Below are 18488 nucleotides of genomic sequence, written 5' to 3'. Positions count from 1 at the left end.
CCGGGTCCTCCACTCCCCGTCGCCTCTTTTTGATTTCGGCGTGCGCGAAACCTGACGGCTGCTTTGATTGGCTGTAGGTAAACGACTACAAGAGGTGAATGACGATTGGTTCCTGAGTGAGGAGGGCGGAGTAAAAGGCGGAAACAGGGCCGCGAACTGGGCTGGGAGGAAGAGAGGAGAGCAATGGAAGTAGTTAAGTGCCCGGAGCACGGTAAGGGGCCGGGGCCATGGGGGTCTCCTGGGTCTGCCGATCTATCAGCAGTGTAATCGTTGTTGACCGTCTCTCCTCAGGGACCTTTTGTTTTCTGAAGACTGGCGTCCGCGATGGTCCGAATAAAGGAAAGAGCTTCTACGTGTGCTCGGCGGGCCCATGCAATTTCGTGCAGGCTACGAAGTAGGTCTCGACTCTGGGCACAATGCCCCCAACCACCTGGGTCCTCCCAGAAGGTGCTCCCGGCGCCTCGCTGCCCGTCCCTCAGGGACTAGGAGTGGTGGGGCCCCAGGTTTGCAGAGCCAGGGCAGCCCTTTAAGCAGTGGCTAATCCCCAGGACGGTGTAGCGTGTTCGCAACAGCTCTGCTGGGCTTCAGGCCCCTGCTCCTCCACTGCTGGCTGAGTGACCGGAGGCTGGCCACTTTCCCTCTCTGGCCATCGATCCCCCACCTGTTAAATGAAGGATCTGGCAACATACGGATCCCTCCAGTTCTTTCCAGCTTTGGTATCCATTCACCTGTCAGGCCTTTTCCATTCACCCACTCCCTTTTCCTGTTTGGATTTGCCCTCCTATTTAAGAAAGAGGACACCCAAGGATAGTGGAAAATAACTTGTTCCTGTTTTGCACTGGTTTTAGGCTGAATCGGTTTTATGCGTTCGAGGTCAAAACACTTCCGTGGTCAGATTCTGAGACCCCCCCCCGCCACCACCCCTTTTCCTTTTCTTTTTTTTAATTACTGCGCATCTAAGGGAAACGCTAGTGGCGTAGTGGTTAAGTGCTACGAGTACTAACCAAAGGGTCGGCGGTTTGAATCCACCAGGCGCTCCTCGGAAACTCTATGGGGCAGTTCTACTCTGTCCTATAGGGTCTCTATGAGTCGGAATCGACTCGATGGCACTGGGTTTGGTTTGCTTTTGGGTGCATCTAAGTGATGAGAGTGATAATCCAAAAAAGCATGTTACTGTAGGGATTAGAACTGAAAGAAACATCAGAGAGCTGTATTTATTTCTACAGAATTGAAAGCTCAGGCCCAGAAATGACACTGTCTTCCCTAAAATGATAAAAGTTAATGCCATTCTCACCAGGTGTTAATATTTTCACGCTAACAGGTATCACACTTTACAGCATATGTGAATTTTAAGACTATCGCATTAAACATTTTTTCCTGTGCTCTATTCAGCTGAGCTTCATAGAGAGTTTTTTTTCCCTTCATATTGTATGTAAGGCACAAAATGGATACTGTCTTTGTCATCTAGTGCTGCTTATAGAAATACCACAAATGAATGGCCTTAACAAAGAGAAATTTATTCTCTCACAGTCTAGGAGGTTCAGGGTGCCAACTCCAGGGAAAGGCTTTCCCTCTCTGTTGGCTCTGGGGGAAGGCCCTTGTCATCAATCTTCCCCTGGCTGAGGAGTTTCTCAGCACAGGAACCCTGGGTCCAAAAGACGCACTATTCTTCTGGCTCTTGTTTCCTGGTGGTGGGAGGTCCCCATGTCTCTGTGCTCGCTTATCTCTTTTATATCTCAAAAGAGATTGACTTAAACCAAAACCTAATCTTGTAGATTGAGTCCTGCCTCATTAACATACCTCATTAACATAACTGCCACTAATCCCACCTTATTAACATCATAGAGGTAGGATATACAACACACAGGAAAATCACATCAGGTGACAAAATGGTAGATAGTCACACAATACTAGGAATCATGGCCTAGGCAAGTTGACACATATTTTGGGGGTACACGGTTCAATCCATGACAGATACCAATACTAGAAAATAAAGTTCTTTCAATATGTGTATTAACTTCTAATGTTTTCCTTAAAGGATTAGGCTAATTCCCATCTTTGTTATGTTTGGAAACTAAGTGAAAGACTTTGCATCCTTTGTCAGGTTTAGGAAATTTATACAGAAAATATTTTCTTAGCTCTCCGGTAAGTTGTTTTTCTTATCTGAAAGAAATCAGTGGGATCCAGTTTAATTAAATGTAAAATGGTTTTGAGTAAAAACAGTATCATATCTTTAAAAGTGACCAAGCAAAAATACTCAAGCTATCTGGATCAACATTTCCTATCAGGGTTTACCATTTATTTCTAATTTCTAAATATACTGAGCTTCATGCATTCAGTACCCAGCTCAGGTTTCATGAGACATGAAAGTATGGTTCGTGTTCGCAATAATTAAGCACTATTGATGGCATAAGACTCACTTTTACATTAAAAGAATATGCCCTTATATACAGAGTGCTATTTATACAAATGTACTGCTATACAAACTGTACAGTGATATTTGACTTGAAGACAGTTATTTGATAAACCTGACCCGTTTGGAATATGTGTGATAACCAAAGTATAAACCAAAAAGAAACAGAAAGTGTGACAGGTCATATGGGAGTACTTTAGACCTTCATTAAAACCTGTTTACTCTCAAATGTTATATATATTTAATTTTTTTCCCCTAATATAGAAAACCCTGGTGGCATAGTGGCTAAGTGCTACAGCTGTTAACCAAAGGGTCAGCAGTTCAAATCCGGCAGGCGCTCCTTGGAAACTCTATGGGACAGTTCTACTCTGTCCTGTAGGGTCGCTATGAGTTGGAATCGACTCGACGGCACTGGGTTTGGTTTGGTTTTGGTTTTAATATGATGAGAGGGAGGAGTTTAAAAAATTATATCTGCCAAGCCTGGAGCAAACTAGTGTGTTGTTAGAGGCATTTGAACAGCACTAAGTGACAGCTAACAGGTTATTAAAGGAAAAAGGGTGATGGGAGAATCTGGGGAAATTCATATAGGGCCTCACAGCCAGCCTTAGATACTTCAGTCATTCCTAGGTATCACAGTGTTGAGGTTGTATAGCACCATGTAGTTTTAAACTTTTGAGTCATCAGGAAAAGGTAGATATATTATTGTCATGCTGTGTTTGAGGGAGTGGAGAAGATAAAAGCTCTGGGCCCTTTTACCACAGGAATGCACATAGACATAAAAATGTGTGGGATTTACAAACTCAGCGGAAGTCATACATGGACTTAAGTTTAAAACCCCTAGTTTGCTTTTTGATTTTAGGATGTTGATCTCTATTCCTTGCCTCCTAAAATAAAGACTTTTTGATTTTCTTTCTCTAGCATTCCTGTGTCTTATTGTTTATTGCATGAGGACTCTGTAGTAGATCTTCAGGGTTTGCTTCTACCACAGGGCAAGAGTGAATACAGGTAAGTGTCCAAAAGGAAGCTCTAAAGGTATTTGATTTTTTTCCTGAAAGAAATATTATTAGTTATGTTAAATAGTCTATTTATGCCATAAATTAGGGTCCCTAGCTTTATCCCTATGTTTTTCTCCGTAAACTTTATAGTTTTAGGTTTAACATTTAGGTCTTTGATCCATTTTGAATTCGTTTTTGTGTATGGTGGAGGAATGGACCCTATTTCATTTTTCTGCAAATGGATATCCAGTTTTGCCAGTACCATTTATTAAAGAGACTATCTCTTTCCCATTGAATGGACTTCAACCCTTTATTGAAGATCAGCTGTCCATAGCTGGATGGATTTACTTCTGGGTTCTCAATTCTGTTCCATTGATCTATGTGTGTCATTGTGATAGTACCAGGCTGTTTTGACTATCGTGGCTGCGTAGTAGGTTCTGAGACTGCGAAGTGTGAGGACTCCATCTTAGGCTGGGTTCTCTAGAGAAGCAAAACCAGTAAGGCACATAAATATATATATAGAGAGAGATTTATATTCAAGAAAATGGCTCGCACGATTATAGAAGCTGGAATGTCCCAAGTTCTTGGGTCAGGATAGGGGCTTCTGATTCATGTAGCTGTAGGAGCTGGTGAGCCCAAGATAGGCAGGTCAGGAAGCAGGGCTCTTGCTCAAAGGTTGGGAAGATCAACAAATCCCAAGATCAGCAGGAAGGACAGTAGGTAAGCTGCTAGCTCAAGTCCCAAGAACTGGAGGGCAGATGAACAGGAGCCAGCTGCAGGATCCAGAGAAAGCAAAAGCCCACGAGCCTTGCCAGAAAGCCCACTTATGTTCGATGCAGGCCTTGCCCCTAAGGAAACTCCCTTCAACTAATTGGCTGCTCACAGCAGATTCTAGCATGGAGGTGATCACATTATATCAAATCTCATCATGGAAGTGATCACAGCATCATAGGACTGCCAAACTACATCATAACTGCCAAACAACTGAAAATCATGAAGCAGCCAAGTTGACACACAACCTTAACAATCATAGCCTCCTACTTTGTTCTTCTTCATTAATGCCTTAAATATCTGGGGCCTCCTTTCTTTCCATATAAAGTTAGAGATTAGTTTTTCCATTTTGTTAAAGAATGTTTTTGGAATTTGTATTGGGATTACATTGTATTTATAGATCACTTTTGGTAGTATTGACATTTTTACAATGTTCAGTCTTCCTGTCCATGAGCATGGTATGTTTTTCCGTTTGTGTCAGTCTCTTTTGGTTTCTTGGAGTAGTGTTTTGTAGTTTTCTTTGTATAAGTCTTTTATGTCTCTAATTAGATTTATTCCTAAATATTTTATCCTTTTAGGGGCTATTGTAAATAATATTGTTTTACTGATTTTCTTTCCAGAATTATCTTTGTCACTGTAGAGGAATCCACCTGATTATTGTATGTTGATCTTGTATCCTGCCACTTTGCTGAACCTTTCTATTAGTTCCAGTAACTTTTTTGTGGAATCTCTGGGATTTTCTACATATAGGATCGTGGCACCTGCAAATAGGAATAGTTTTACTTCTTTACCAATTTCGATGCCCTTTACTTCCCTTTCTTGCCTTATTGCTCTAGCTAGGACTTCCAATACAATATTGAATAAGAGTGGTGATAAAGGGCATCCTTGTCTAATTCCCACTCTCAAGGGGAATGCTTTCAGTCTCTCTTCATTGAAAGTAATGGCTGTTGGTTTTGTATGTATGGCCTTAATTATGTTGAGAATTTCCCTTCTGTTCCTATTTAGGTGAGAGTTTTTATCAGGAAAGGGTGTTGGATTTTATCAATTAATTGAGATAATCATGTGATTCCTTTACATTTTCATATAAAATGTATAATCAACTTGTTAATTTCAACAGAAAATCTTACTGGGATTGCATTCAATCTGTATAGATCAACTTGGGGAGAACTGAGATTTTATCAATATTGAATCTTCCAAAAATGAGCATAATTTATTTATTTATGACTTTTAAAATTTTCTCAATGTTGTTTAATGGTTTACATTATGGAGGTCTTATACACCTTTTATTAAATTTGTTCCTTAGTGTTTATGTTTTTAAATGCTGCTGTAAATGGAATTTTTAAAAATTTCATTTTCTGATTGATTTTTGCTGGTACAGCGGTGCTGGTAAGCCTCTAGTGCGTAAAGTCAAGATGTCCTCCTGACACCTAAAGTTATTTACATACTCCTAAGTGCCCTCTGAGTTGGAATTGACTCGCAGCGACATGTTTTTTTTTTTTTTCTACCATACAGAAACACTGTTTTTTAAAGCAATTTACATTCAAAGGAGAATAGTGGAGGACAGATTAGAATGTGAAGAGAATGGAGACGAGGAGACCACTGAAATAACAGCTACTGCTCAGTTAATCGGAAACCCTGGTGGCGTAGTGGCTAACAGCTACAGCTGCTAACCAAGAGTTCTGCAATTCACATCCGCCAGGCGTTCCTTGGAAACTCCATGGGGCAGTTCTACTCTGTCTTATAGGGTCGCTATGAGTCAGAATCGACCCGACGGCAGTGGGTTTGAGTTTGGTTCAGTTAATTGGAGCACTGGTAGTGCAGTGGTTAAGACTGACATCAACGGCTGCTAAATGAAAGGTTGGCAGTTTTAATCCACCAGCTGCTACATAGTAGAACCCTATGAGGCAGTTCTCTTCTGTCCTATAGGGTCGCTATGAGTCAGAATTGACTTGACGGCAATGAGTATGCAGTTAAGCATATGACTACTAACCGAAAGGTTGACAGTTTGAACCCACCCAGTAGCTCCTCAGAAGAAAGTCCTGGCAGTCTGCTCCTGCAAGGTTACAGCCTTGAAAACCCTATGGAGCAGCTCTACTCTGCAACGCGTGGGGTTACATGAGTCAGAATTGACTTGACAGCAACTGGTTTAGTTTCTGGTTTTTACTGAATGCCTAGGTCCCTGGGTCGCTCGGTGGTTTCCTCTGAGCTACCAGCCTAAAGGTTGGCGGTTCAAATTAACCCAGCAGCACCACGAAAGACCTGGTGATTTGCTCCTGTTAAAAAAACCCTATGGAGCAGTTCTACTCTGTAACACATGGGGTTGCCATGAGTTGGAGTCAACTTGATGACAACAGATTTATCTTTTTTTAAATGAATGCCTATTACATGGCATGTTTATCATCTCCTACCTTCATATAATTTTTTGTGGTAGTTTTCAGTGTCCCTGTTTTGCAGATGAGGAACCTAAGATTAAGAGAGATTAGAAAAGGAATTTGAGGTCCCGTGGTCATTTAAATGGCATAGTTGGGATTCAAACCTAGGCCTGACTGATTCCAGACACACCTACTTGTCTGGGCTTGAAGTGAGGCAGTGGCCATGGAGGTGAGTGTGATTATACTGGAGAAAAGATTAGACTTGTCCAAAGAGAACTGATAAGGCTTATGTCCAGGTAGCTGTGGTGGTGCAGTGGTTAAGCTTTTGGCTGCTAACCAAAAAGTTCATAGTTTGAATCCACCAGCTGCTCCTTGGAAACCCTATGGGGCAGTTCTACTCTGTCCTAAAGGGTCGCTGTGAGTCGGAATTAACTCAAAAGCAACGGGTTTATATCCATTGCCGGCTCCTGGCAGTTACTCAGTAAATGGTTGCTAAGTTAGGGTTTATGGCTAATGAGTTTACCATTAAGCAAGACAAGGAAAGAGAGGTAACGTCCACAGAGGATTGGAACATATGGCTAGCGCATCAGCTATGGATTAATCAGGCCTCGTGTATATGTGAAACCAGCTAGAAAAGTGAGTGTGTGGCCCTGGAGAAAGGTCGAGGCTAAAGATAGAATTTTGAGACCTTGCCATTAACATTCTTCCATCTGGGTAGATGAGGCAGAGAGGTGATATTATTTTAGAATGGGGGAAAAAAGCATGCTAAGTGTATTTCTTTTAGCCCAAATCTAGAACACTATAATTAAATGGTAATTACCGGAACTTAAAAGGGTTATTTTAGGACAAATAAAATATAGTTCTACAATATACAGTAAATTAAAAATAAGTTACCCTGATAGGTGGTACAGACTGGAAATTTAAACAGAAATAGATAAACCGATGAATGATAGCTTCCTTAGCAGACAGTAAAGGCATTTCGCTGAAATCTTTGTGGTCTGGAGAATGACTCCTTTCCTGCTCACTGGGTTTTCTTTTCAATAACTTAAAGTACTTTACATTCTCTAATTAACATAATTATGTTTAAAGCTTAGCATAGCTATGAGACAGGTGCAGCAGAGTAATGGGGGGGAGACATCAACTAAGGCCAAGGGGCCCATTTTTCATTCCGTGGAGTGTAGCTGCATCTGTGTGCAGTTCTGTAACTTTATCACCAGATGGTACCACTCTCCAACATTTGGCTGGCACTTCAGCCATGGCCCTCTGTGATCGGGTAATAAAGAAAACCAGCATAGTCACTTGATAGAACCAGAGTGAGGAAATCTTGTCTTGACATGAATGATGTCGCATACCCCAGCATACACATGTGGAGCATTGTTGTCTAGCTCCTGAGTTCATATTTATTCTCTCAGTCTCTCAACCGTTCTCTCTCTCTCTTTCTCTCTGAGTTTTTCTTGAGAATACGGGTCAAAGTAGAAGGAAATATTGATGTTTGAAATACTTAATTTTTTGTAACATTTCAATCTTCACTCATCTAGCCAACTCTTTGTGTAGTTGGTTACTGGGTAAAGTTGGCATGCAAATTTAGTCCCAGTATAATAGGCAGACTGGTGATAGAGAGCATTTGAGCATGAGCCCGACCCAGGCAGAAGGACCTCTGGCGACACCACTCAATAAAGCCAGTACTTACTGTGTGCTGTAGGGTATCATGCACTGTACTATAAAAAAAATACAGTGGAGATTATTCTTATGTGTCTGTGTATATGTACATATAGATATACATATATAGATATATATGTGTATGTGTGTGTGTATGTGGGTGGGTGTGTGGAAACCCTGGGGGCTTAGTAGTTAAGAACTACAGCTGCTAACCAAAAGGTCGGCAGTTCAAATCTACTAGGTGCTCCTTGGAAACTGTGTGGGGCAGTTTTACTCTGTCCTATAGGATTTTTTTTTTTTTTTATAGGATTGCTATGAGTTGGAATCAACTCGATGGCAACAGATTTAGATATGTATGTACCCGTTAAAACTCAAACCCATTGCCGTCCAGTTGATTCCAATTCATAGCAATCTTATAGGACAGAGTAGAACTGCCCCATGGGGTTTCCAAGGAGCACCTGGTGGCTTCCCGCTGCTGACCTTTTAGTTAGTAGCTGAACACTTAACCACTACACTACTAGAGTTTCCATGTATATACACACACACGCACACACACATATGTGCCTTTTGTAATAGGTGTAACAATTACTTTTTCCCAGTTTGCCTTTTGTCTTATAATTTTGCTTGTGGTATTTTTACCATATGGAATTAAAAAAAAAAACTTTTTATATAGTCAGAATTATTAAATCCTTTGTTTCTTAGCTTCAGGGTTTTCTGGCATGCTTAGAAAAGCTTTCTTCAATATAGAATTACAAAAACGTGTCTTTTTTTGTTTTCTTTTCCTGAAACATTTACAGTTTTGGTTTTTATATTTTAATCTTTGTTCCATCTGGAATTTAAGTTGTAGAAGAATAAGGTGGAAATCCAGCTTTATGTTTTCCAACACTCGAGAATATAAAGAAGTGAACTCCTACTCCTAATGGCTCAACAATACGACTGAGATAACAGTTAGATGTACTGAGATTGGTGAGCAGTCTAATCTACTTATGTTAGAGTGAGAGATTCCATGGGTTCAAATGCCAGATAGTTCTGTGACTATAAGGCGTACAGTAAGGGATTAAGGCTGACCAGGGTAACTGAGAAAATGAGGAATTGAGATTTGAACTTGGCCCTGAATAACCTTTAAAATTTGGATATAGGAAAAGACACAGAAGTGTTCTGGGTGGAACAAAATAAGCAGAAGTGTGGACATGTGAATAAACAAGGTGGGTGGCAAGAGTGAGCTAACGATTGCTGGTATTTATGAAGTCCTTAATATGGCCCATGCTCTGTTCTGATGCTTACATGTGTTAATGTGTTTACTTGTTACAATGTCCATATGGGGTAGATGCTCTTATTACCTTTACCATTTTACAGAAGAGAAAACTGACACAGGGGCAGTGAGGAGGTGCTTGATGTTTCAGAAGTAATCATCAGGTAGGGCTGGGGTTTGAACGAAGGGAGGATGGTTCTAGAGACTGAGAGGATCCCAGCCTGACTGAAGTGAATGTTCTTGACTATGTGATGCTGGGTTGGATGGTTGTTGTCGTTAGGTGCCATCGAGTCGGTTTTGACTCATAGGGACCCTGTGTACAACAAAACAAAACACTGCCCAGCCCTGCACCTTCCTCACAATTGTTGCCGTGCTTGAGCCCATTGTTGCAGCCGCTGTGTCGGTCCATCTTGTTAAGAGTCTTCCTCTTTTTTGCTGACCCTCCACTTTACCAAGCGTGATGTTCTCCAGGGACTGATCCGTCCTGATAACACGTCCGGAGTATGTGAGATGTAGTTTCGCCATCTTTGCTTTTAAGGAGCATTCTGGTTGTACTTCTTCTAAGACATATTTTTTCCTTCTTTTGGCGGTCCATGGTATAGGCAGTATTCTTCCCCAGCACCACAATTCACAGGCGTCAGTTCTTCTTCCGTCTTCCTTATTCACTGTCCAGCTTTCACATGGTTATATTTAGTGGAAAAGGCGGATTTATCTTCTGGTAAGGAAGACAGTATTGAAGAGGTATGTGGAAACCCTATGGGGCAGTTCTACTCTGTCCTATGGGATCACTATGACTTGGAATCGACTTGATGGCAGTGAGTTTGGTATGGGTTTAGGCTTCCTCTACCTGATGTCTTCATTATTATTTTTTATAACTTATATACTTGGAAAATAACTACTTAATACCCTGAAGATTATACTGTTCTTCATCACCCATAACCTGTTGCAGCCAAATTGATCCTGGCCTATGTGTTACAAAGCAGAACTGCTCTGTAGGGTCTACTTGGCTTTAAACTTTATAGAAGCAGATCGTCAGGCCTTTCTTCCGTGGTGCTGCTGGGTAGGTTCAAACCACTGACCTTTAGGTTAGCAGCTGATTGCAAAACACTTGCACCACCCGGGGACCTCGCGTCATCACAGTGCAATCAATATTTGCTTTCTCTGTGAGAATGTATTTCCACTGCCTTCTTCATTGATTTATAATTTAATAAACATAACAAACCTTTTTATCCTGAGAACAGAGAAGCTCAACCAGATTGATTATAATTAAAAATGTAAGTAAAAGCATTTAGTACTGTGGCTAGCACAGAAGATGGTACAGGACTAGGCAACATTTCATTCTGTTATACGTAAGGTCATCATGAGTTGGAGTCGACTCAACAGCATGTTAACAGCAACAGTTGCCAACAATCTAGTCAGACATATATTGTTGTTGTTGTTAGGTGCCGTCGAGTTGGTTCTGACTCATAGCAGCCCTATTTACAACAGAACAAAACTCTGCCCGGTCCTGCGCCATCCTCACAATCGTCGCTGTGTTTGAGCCCACTGTTGCAGCCGATTTCAATCCATTTCACTGAGGGTCTTCCTCTTTTTCACTCACCCTCTACTTTGCCAAGCATGAAGTCCTACTCCAGGGACTGGTCTCTTCTGACAACGTGTCCGAAGTATGTGAGATGAAGTCTCACCATCCTCGCTTCTAAGGAGCATTCTGGCTGTACTTCTTCCAAGACAGATTGGTTTGTTCTTCTGGCAGTCCCTGGTATATTCAGTATTCTTGCCAATACCATAATTCAAATGCATCAATTCTTTGGTGTTCCTTAGTCATTGTCCAGCTTTCGCATGCATCTGAGGTGATTGAAAACACCATGGCTTGGGTCAGGTGCACCTTAGTCCTCAAAGTGACATCTTCATTTTTTAACACTGTTTTTTTTAGCAGATTTGCCCAATGCAATATGTCATTTGATTTCTTGCCAGCTGCTTCCATGGGTGTTGATTGTGAATCCAAGTAAAATGAAATCTTTGACAACTTCAGTCTTTCTCTGTTTGTCATGATGTTGCTTATTAGTCCAGTTGCTAAGATTTTTGTTTTCCTTGTGTTGAGGTGTAATCCGTACTGAAGGCTGTGATCTTTGATGTTCATCAGTAAGAGCTTCAAGTCCTCTTCACTTTGAGCAAGCAACGTTGTGTCATCTGCATATTGCAGGTTGTTAGTGATTCTTCCTCCAATCCTAATACCATGTTCTTCATCGGATAGTTCAGTTTCTTGATTTGCTCAGCATGCAGATCGAATATGTATAGTGAAAGGATACAACCCTGATGCACATCTTTCCTGACTTTAAACCACGCAGTATCCCTTGTTCTGTTCGAATGACTGCTTCTTGGTCTATGTACAGGTTCCTCATGAGCACAATTAAGTTTTCTGGAATTCCCATTCTTCGCAATGTTATCCTAATATGTTATGATCCACACAGTTGAATGCCTTTGCATAGTCAGTAAAACACAGATAAACATCTTTCTGGTATTCTCTGCTTTCAGCCATGATCCATCTGACATCAGCAGTGATATCCTTGGTTCCATGTCCTCTTCTGAATTCGGCTTGAATTTCTGGCAGTTCCCTGTTGATTTATATCTATAGCCGCTTTTGAATTATCTTTAGCCAAGTTTTACTTCCATATGATATTAATATACTGTTTGATAATTTCCACACTCGGTGGGATCACCTTTCTTTGGAATGGGCACAAATATGGGTCTCTTCCAGTCAGCTGGCCAGGTAGCTGTCTTCCAGATTTCTTGGCATAGACAAGTGAGTGCTTCCAGCGTTGCATCCGTTTGTTGAATCATCTCAGCTGGTATTCCGTCAATTCCTGGGGCTTGTGTTTCTCCAGTGCTTCCAGTGCAGCTTGGACAAAGTTAGTTAGATAGGCATATGCAAGTGTAATACAACTAAAAAATGCAACAGAAATACAGAAACAGCACAATGGATGAATGGGGAAAGGGGATGTAGGAAAACTTGGCAAAGGAGGTATGACTTGAGCTGGGCCTTGAAGGACAGTGTATTAGAAGAATAGAAATTTATTGTCTTATAATTCTGGAGACTGGGAGTCCAAGATCAGGGTGTTGGTTGTGTTCATTCCTTCTAAGGCTTTGAGAGAGAATCGGTTTTGTGCTTCTCTATCTGCTCTAGGGGAAGATCCTTGACTTTTCCAGTTTCTGGTAACCCCAGGCTTCTTGGCGTTCCTTGGCTTGTATCTACGTCTTCACACGAACGTCTTCCTCGTGTTACTCTCTGTGTCTGTTCTCCTCTTTCATAAGGACGGCACTCAGATTGAGTTAGGGCCCAACCTACTCTGATATAACCTCATGTTAACTGATAACATCTTTAGAGAACATATTTCCAAACCAGGTCACATTCACAGATACCAGGGGTTATCTTGAGGGGACACATTTCAGTCCATATCAGACAGTAGGATTTAGTACCTGGAGATGGAGGTGATGGTAGACAAGTATGGATAAAGAGGAATGGAGGGAGGTACACATGCAAAGGCTGATAGGATGGAGAGTGTATGGCTTAATTAAGATATGGAACAGTGTACTCATCAGTGTACCTGGAGTGTGGGCAGCGCTTGCGTATGCAGGAACTGTCATACACTGGGGTATAAGTCTGTATTCAATCTAGTCAGTCTTTTTTTTTTTTTTTTTTTATGGAAGATTTCAAATATATACAAAAGTAGTCAGGATAGGATAATACACCCGTGAGCTTCAACAATTAACTTATGGCTAATCTTGTTTCCATATATACCATACCCACCATCTACCCCTTTTATGGATTGAATTGTTTTCCCCCAGAACATGTGTCAACTTGGCTGGGTCGTGTTTCCCAGTATTGTGTGGTTGTCCTCCATTTTGTGATCTGATGTGTTTATCGTATGTGTTGTAAATCCTGATCTCTATGGTGTTAATGACTGGAAACCCTGGTGGCATAGTGGTTAAGAGCTATGGCTGCTAACCAAAAGATCAGCAGTTTGAATCCATCAGGCACTCTTCGGAATCCCTATGGGGCAGTTCTGCTCTGTTCTGCAGGGTCGCTATGAGTCAGAACCTACTTGACGGCAGTGGGTTTTTTTGGTATGTTAATGAGGCAGGATTAGAGTCATTTGTGTTAATGAGACAGGACTCAATCTACGGGATTAGATTGTATCTTGAGTCAGTCTCTTTTGAGATATAAAAGAGAGACTGGATCAGAGAGGAGGGGGATCCTGTACCACCAAGAAAGAAGAGCCAGGGGAAGAATACATTCTTTGGACCTGGGGCCCCTGTGCTGAGAAACTCCTAGATCCAAGGGAAGATTGATGACAAGAACTTTCTCCCAGAGCTGACAGAGACAAAGCTTTCCCCTAGAGCTAGCACCTTGAATTTGGACTTCTAGCCTCCTAAACTGTGAGAGAATAAATTTCTGTTTGTTAAACCCATGCATTTATGGCATTTCTGTTACAGCAGCACTGGATAACTAAGTGGTGGCACAGTGGTTAAGAGCTCAGACTGCTAACCAAAATGTGAGCAGTTCAAATCCACCAACTGCTCCTTGGAAACTCTATGGAGCAGTTCTACTCTGTCCTGTAGGGTTGCTATAAGTCAGAATTGACTCGATGGCAACAGATTTGGTTTGGTTTTGGTTTAGGTAACTAAGACAACCCCCAACCCCTGCCATATTATTTTGAAGCAAATTCTAGATAACAATTAATCTATAAATATTTCAGTATGTGTCTCTGAAAGATAAAAACACTTTTTAAAGTATAATCACAGTACCAATGCCATCATTACACCTAAAAAACACCAATTCCTTACTGTCATCAGAAATAACAGCTTGTGTACAAATTTTCAGTGGATTCATAAATGTCTTATAGTTATTTATTTTTTAGTAGTTTTTATTTGCTTAAATCAGCATCCAAGTAAGGTCCACAAATTGCACTTGAATGATAAGTCTTTTAAATCTCTTAATTTTCCCCTCTATCTTTTTTCTGTCTTGTCACTTATTTGTTAAAGAAACCAGATTGTTTGTCCTATAGCTCTCCCCTCTATTGAAATTTTCCTGATTGCATCCCCATGGTCTGATTTTACATGTTTCTCTGTTGTTTGTATTTCCTGTAAATTGGTAATTGGATCTAGAGTATTAACCAGATTCAGGTTTGTTTTCTGTTTGTTACTGTTTTTCTTGTGTTTTGTTTTGCTTGGTTTGGTTTTGTTTGTTTGGGATCATCACTTTATAGGTGGCATTGTGGCTCCCATCTGGGACACATAATGTCTGGTTAGCTCTCTTTCTGATTTTAGTAGCCATTGAAGATCAGTATCTCTATCTCAGCCATGCTTTACAGACGAGGAATAAACCTGTGTGTGTGTCTGGTTACCATGCTGTCTCTACTTTTTCACTTCCTCACCATTTGATTATGATCCCCTTTTGTATCATAGTAAAATTATGCTCCACAGGGTTTTCAACAGCTGATTTTTCAAAGTAGATTGCCAGGCCTTTCTTCTGAGGTACCTCCAGATGGACTCCAACAGCCAACCTTTCAGTTAAGAGCTGAGCATGTTAATTAACCATTTGTAGCACCCAGTGGTTCCCTTTCACTTCCTAGCACTTATAAGTGTCCCGTGCGGCAAAGAATTGTTTAATGTATGTATAAGACTAATTGGTTTCAAGTGACCTTTCAAAGGCAGTGTCAAATAGTTGCAAGATGTTTTCTTGGATTGAAAACAAATTTACCTCATGTTTCAGTGGATTTCCACAGCCTTGATTACTTGTGTTTTATACTCCATTAGAGTGTTCTACCGATGCACTGCAAGTAAGGCAAAAGGGAAGCCCTGGTGTGGAAGTATTCCTTGTCAGGTATGAATTATTCATCTATTTTCAAACCTGCTGTGTTAAGACTATTTAACCTATGTCATAATCTGAAATGACCTTGAAGTCCCAGTATAAGCTGGTTGGTCTTCACCAAACTGCCTCTGAAAGACAGTCTTTTCTTTAAGCAAGTGTAAAAACAGCTTGGTGGCAGTGTCTGACCTCCTGGAACCCTGCAAGGGGGAAGGAGAACCAAGATCAACAGTGCAAGGCTGACACCAGTGAGGTGGAGGCCATTCAAGCCTGCTCTCTTCACCATCTTTACTAATTCTGACACCAACTGTCCCTGGCACGGCAGTCTCTACTTCTCTACTGGATTTGATAATTCATTGCAGTGGCTACATACAACTCACAGACCGTACTCACAATTATGGGGTTATTGGGAAGTAACAAATTACAATTCAGGCTCAGGAATACTCAAGGATACAGTTCTTTCATCAGGACAGCCTCTTCCCAGCTGTGTTTGCAAGTATGCCTCTCCCTGGCCCTAGGTTTCTGCCCAAAGGCACTCAGCTTTCACTCTCTTTTCACTCTCCATGGGCCGGGAAGCCTTCCAAACCATCTCCTGCTGCCAAGTCTCTTCCTGCTGCTTCTCACCTTCTTCAGAGTTACAGCTCACCTGCTCTCTCTGGGTTTCCTGCTTCCAGGAGCTTCTCGCTGCAGGGATCCTGGGTCCGAAGGGCACACATTCTGCTCCTGGCTATTCTTCCTTGGTGGTGGTAGGATCCTCCTCTCTGCTCTGGAATTGGCTCTCCTTTAAGGCAAAACTGACCAGTTCCCTTGGTGGGCCACAATTACCCTATTACACAGTCCTACCATTCACCTGGGTGGGAATTAGAAGACCATGGCTAGAAAGGCCACACGAAAAGTAGTCAATCACACAGCAGCAAGGTGGGCCCTATTGGAACTTTTAATTCCAAGTACTATTTGGTTATATTCAAGATTTAATTATTTGCCTGCTACATCACTTACTTATATAAGTATTTTTCACGGTCTTAAATGTAGTCAGTATTCTACTAAGGAAAAATTTTGACTAACTTCAGCATTTCTTTATAGACAGATAACTACTTGATATTGGTATAAACTGAGTATAAATCATAAGCTTCTAGAATGTTAGAGCTAGGAGAGGCCCTAGAGATACCCAGTACAAGGTTCTCATCTCATAGATTAGGACTCAGACCTGCAGAGGTGACCTGACTTCTTGTGCCAGAGGCCTGGCTTGAACTTATGATTCTAGATAACAACAGTGAAACCTTCCTAAAGCCAAAATCAAAGCAAGCATAGTAGGATTGTCTTTAGGCATGGTTCGTCTCCAAAGAGTAAATTTTTCCTGAAAAGTTTACAGTGTGACTATTGTGACTGTAAAAGTAATGCTACTGGGTCTAAAGGATTTTGATCAGTTATTTCATTGATTTAAGGCAGTGGTTGTAACTGGTGATAATACTACCCTCCAGAGGACAGCTAGCAAAGTCTAAAGATGTTTTTGGTTGTCACAACTCGGGGGGAGGGGATGCGCCTGGCATCTAGTGGGTAGTGCCAGGAATGCTGCTAACATCCCGTAATGCACAGGACAGCCCCACAACAAAGAATTATATAACCAGCCTAAAATGTCAATAGTGCTGAGGTTGAGAAACTGAATTACCAGGACAAGGGAAAGTATATCCCTATCCAACATTTTAATGATAACTCTAAAAGCTTTTCATCTTAACGATTCTTTTGTTTGTTTGGTGACTATTTGTCCTTAAGGCCTGCAAGAGCAATGATCATTGACAGAGAAGGAAGTAAGCACTGAAAGTATTGTTAAGAAACTATTACTTTGAGAGTTTGATACATAGTTTTCTCTAGAGGCAGATGTTATCCCGGGAATGTTCAGAAATATTGGGCTGCTTTTACTGTGTTTCCGTGTCCTTGGAAAAAGGCTTTCTAGATATAAAAGTTGCATTAATATTTTATATTAAGATTAATTATTTTCTTTACCCCTTAGGATCCTAATTCCAAAGAATATTCTGTAACCAATAAGGCTCAGGATGCCTCTGAGCCATTTCTTCATCTTTCCAGCCAGCAGAGAAACCCATTCAAGGTCCTTGACAAGAATCAAGAACCGTCTGTCTGGAAGCAGCTCATCAGAGGTGAAGGTGAGGAAAAGATGGCTGATAAGAAGCAAGGGGAAAAGGGAGATCAGCTCTTCAGTCAAAAGAAGGAACAGAAGCCTGAATCTAAATGCTGGGTGGAGAAAGATCTCTCATCCGACATGGTGGTAAAGAATAAAAAACCTGTAGTTCAAGAGAAGAAGCCAGGTGAGAGAAGAGAGTTACCGTGTGAAGCCAAGGAGACTGAAGGGGCACACAAAAGAAATCTTTCTGAAATTAAACCGAAACAGTTCCCTGGTAATGAACTGAGAAAACCATCTGCATCTTCTCGGGAGAAATCAAATGGAGAGAGTGGTGATGTCCAAAAACAATCAGAACCTCTGAGAGGAAAGGAAACCAGACTTTTGCCTCTAAATGTTCAGCATCAGAATTCAATAAGCAAGCCCCAGAAAGGGGGCCACCTCAGCAAGGACCACCCCAAGAACTGGGAGGCTGGAGAGACAAAAGCAGAGGGTGACACAAGCTCGCAGACTGTCCAGAAGAGGCTACCCCATGGGAATTTGCAGACACAGTTGGAGTGTCCTGATGTGCCTTCTGCGCAAGGACCAGCTGACCAGTTTGCACCACCAGCAGCGGGCCTTTCCCTGGGTGAGCGTCGGAGAGCTGACACAAGCGGCAATGACCGCAAGGAAGAGGATATTGTTTTTGTTTCTTCTAAGCCAGGGAACCCCCTGCTTGACTTGACTTTGAATTCACAGAAGAAGGAAAATCTGAAATTACCTCATCAAAGTGAACAAAAAAAAATCTCTCCAATCTCAGGCGTTTCCAAGAAGGTAGAGCCTTCAGACTCAGCAGCTCAACAAGTGCATCTCACAACTCAACTGAAGCAAAAGAAGGTAACCGTTGTTTTGTTCTTCAGGGCAGACCATGGCTTGCTGTGGCAGATATGGGACCCCACAAAAGATGAAATATGTTCATGTGTTAAGGATTTTATAAATGGATGTTTAGTTTCTGCCTTTTCTTAATGTTTATATTTTCAG

At 41.4% G+C, this 18488-nt stretch overlaps 1 protein-coding gene across 1 annotated transcript in view; it reads left to right on the top strand.

The window, feature by feature from the left end:
- Positions 1 to 83: 83 nt before the first annotated feature.
- TTF2 (transcription termination factor 2) overlaps positions 84 to 18488 on the top strand; it is a 54645-nt gene continuing 36240 nt past the window's right edge. Inside the window, exons 1-5 of the mRNA XM_064282370.1 lie at positions 84 to 211; positions 292 to 394; positions 3332 to 3418; positions 15280 to 15346; positions 17343 to 18344. Coding sequence (XP_064138440.1) covers positions 184 to 211; positions 292 to 394; positions 3332 to 3418; positions 15280 to 15346; positions 17343 to 18344 — 1287 coding nt within the window. The 5' untranslated portion in view covers positions 84 to 183. The remainder of the gene's footprint in view (positions 212 to 291; positions 395 to 3331; positions 3419 to 15279; positions 15347 to 17342; positions 18345 to 18488) is intronic.

Source organism: Loxodonta africana, chromosome 3 (genome assembly GCF_030014295.1).
Source record: "Loxodonta africana isolate mLoxAfr1 chromosome 3, mLoxAfr1.hap2, whole genome shotgun sequence".
NCBI classification, from domain to species: Eukaryota; Metazoa; Chordata; class Mammalia; order Proboscidea; family Elephantidae; genus Loxodonta; species Loxodonta africana.
The sequence above is the reverse complement of the archived record's forward strand: the minus strand, read 5'-3'. Positions and strand labels throughout refer to the sequence as shown.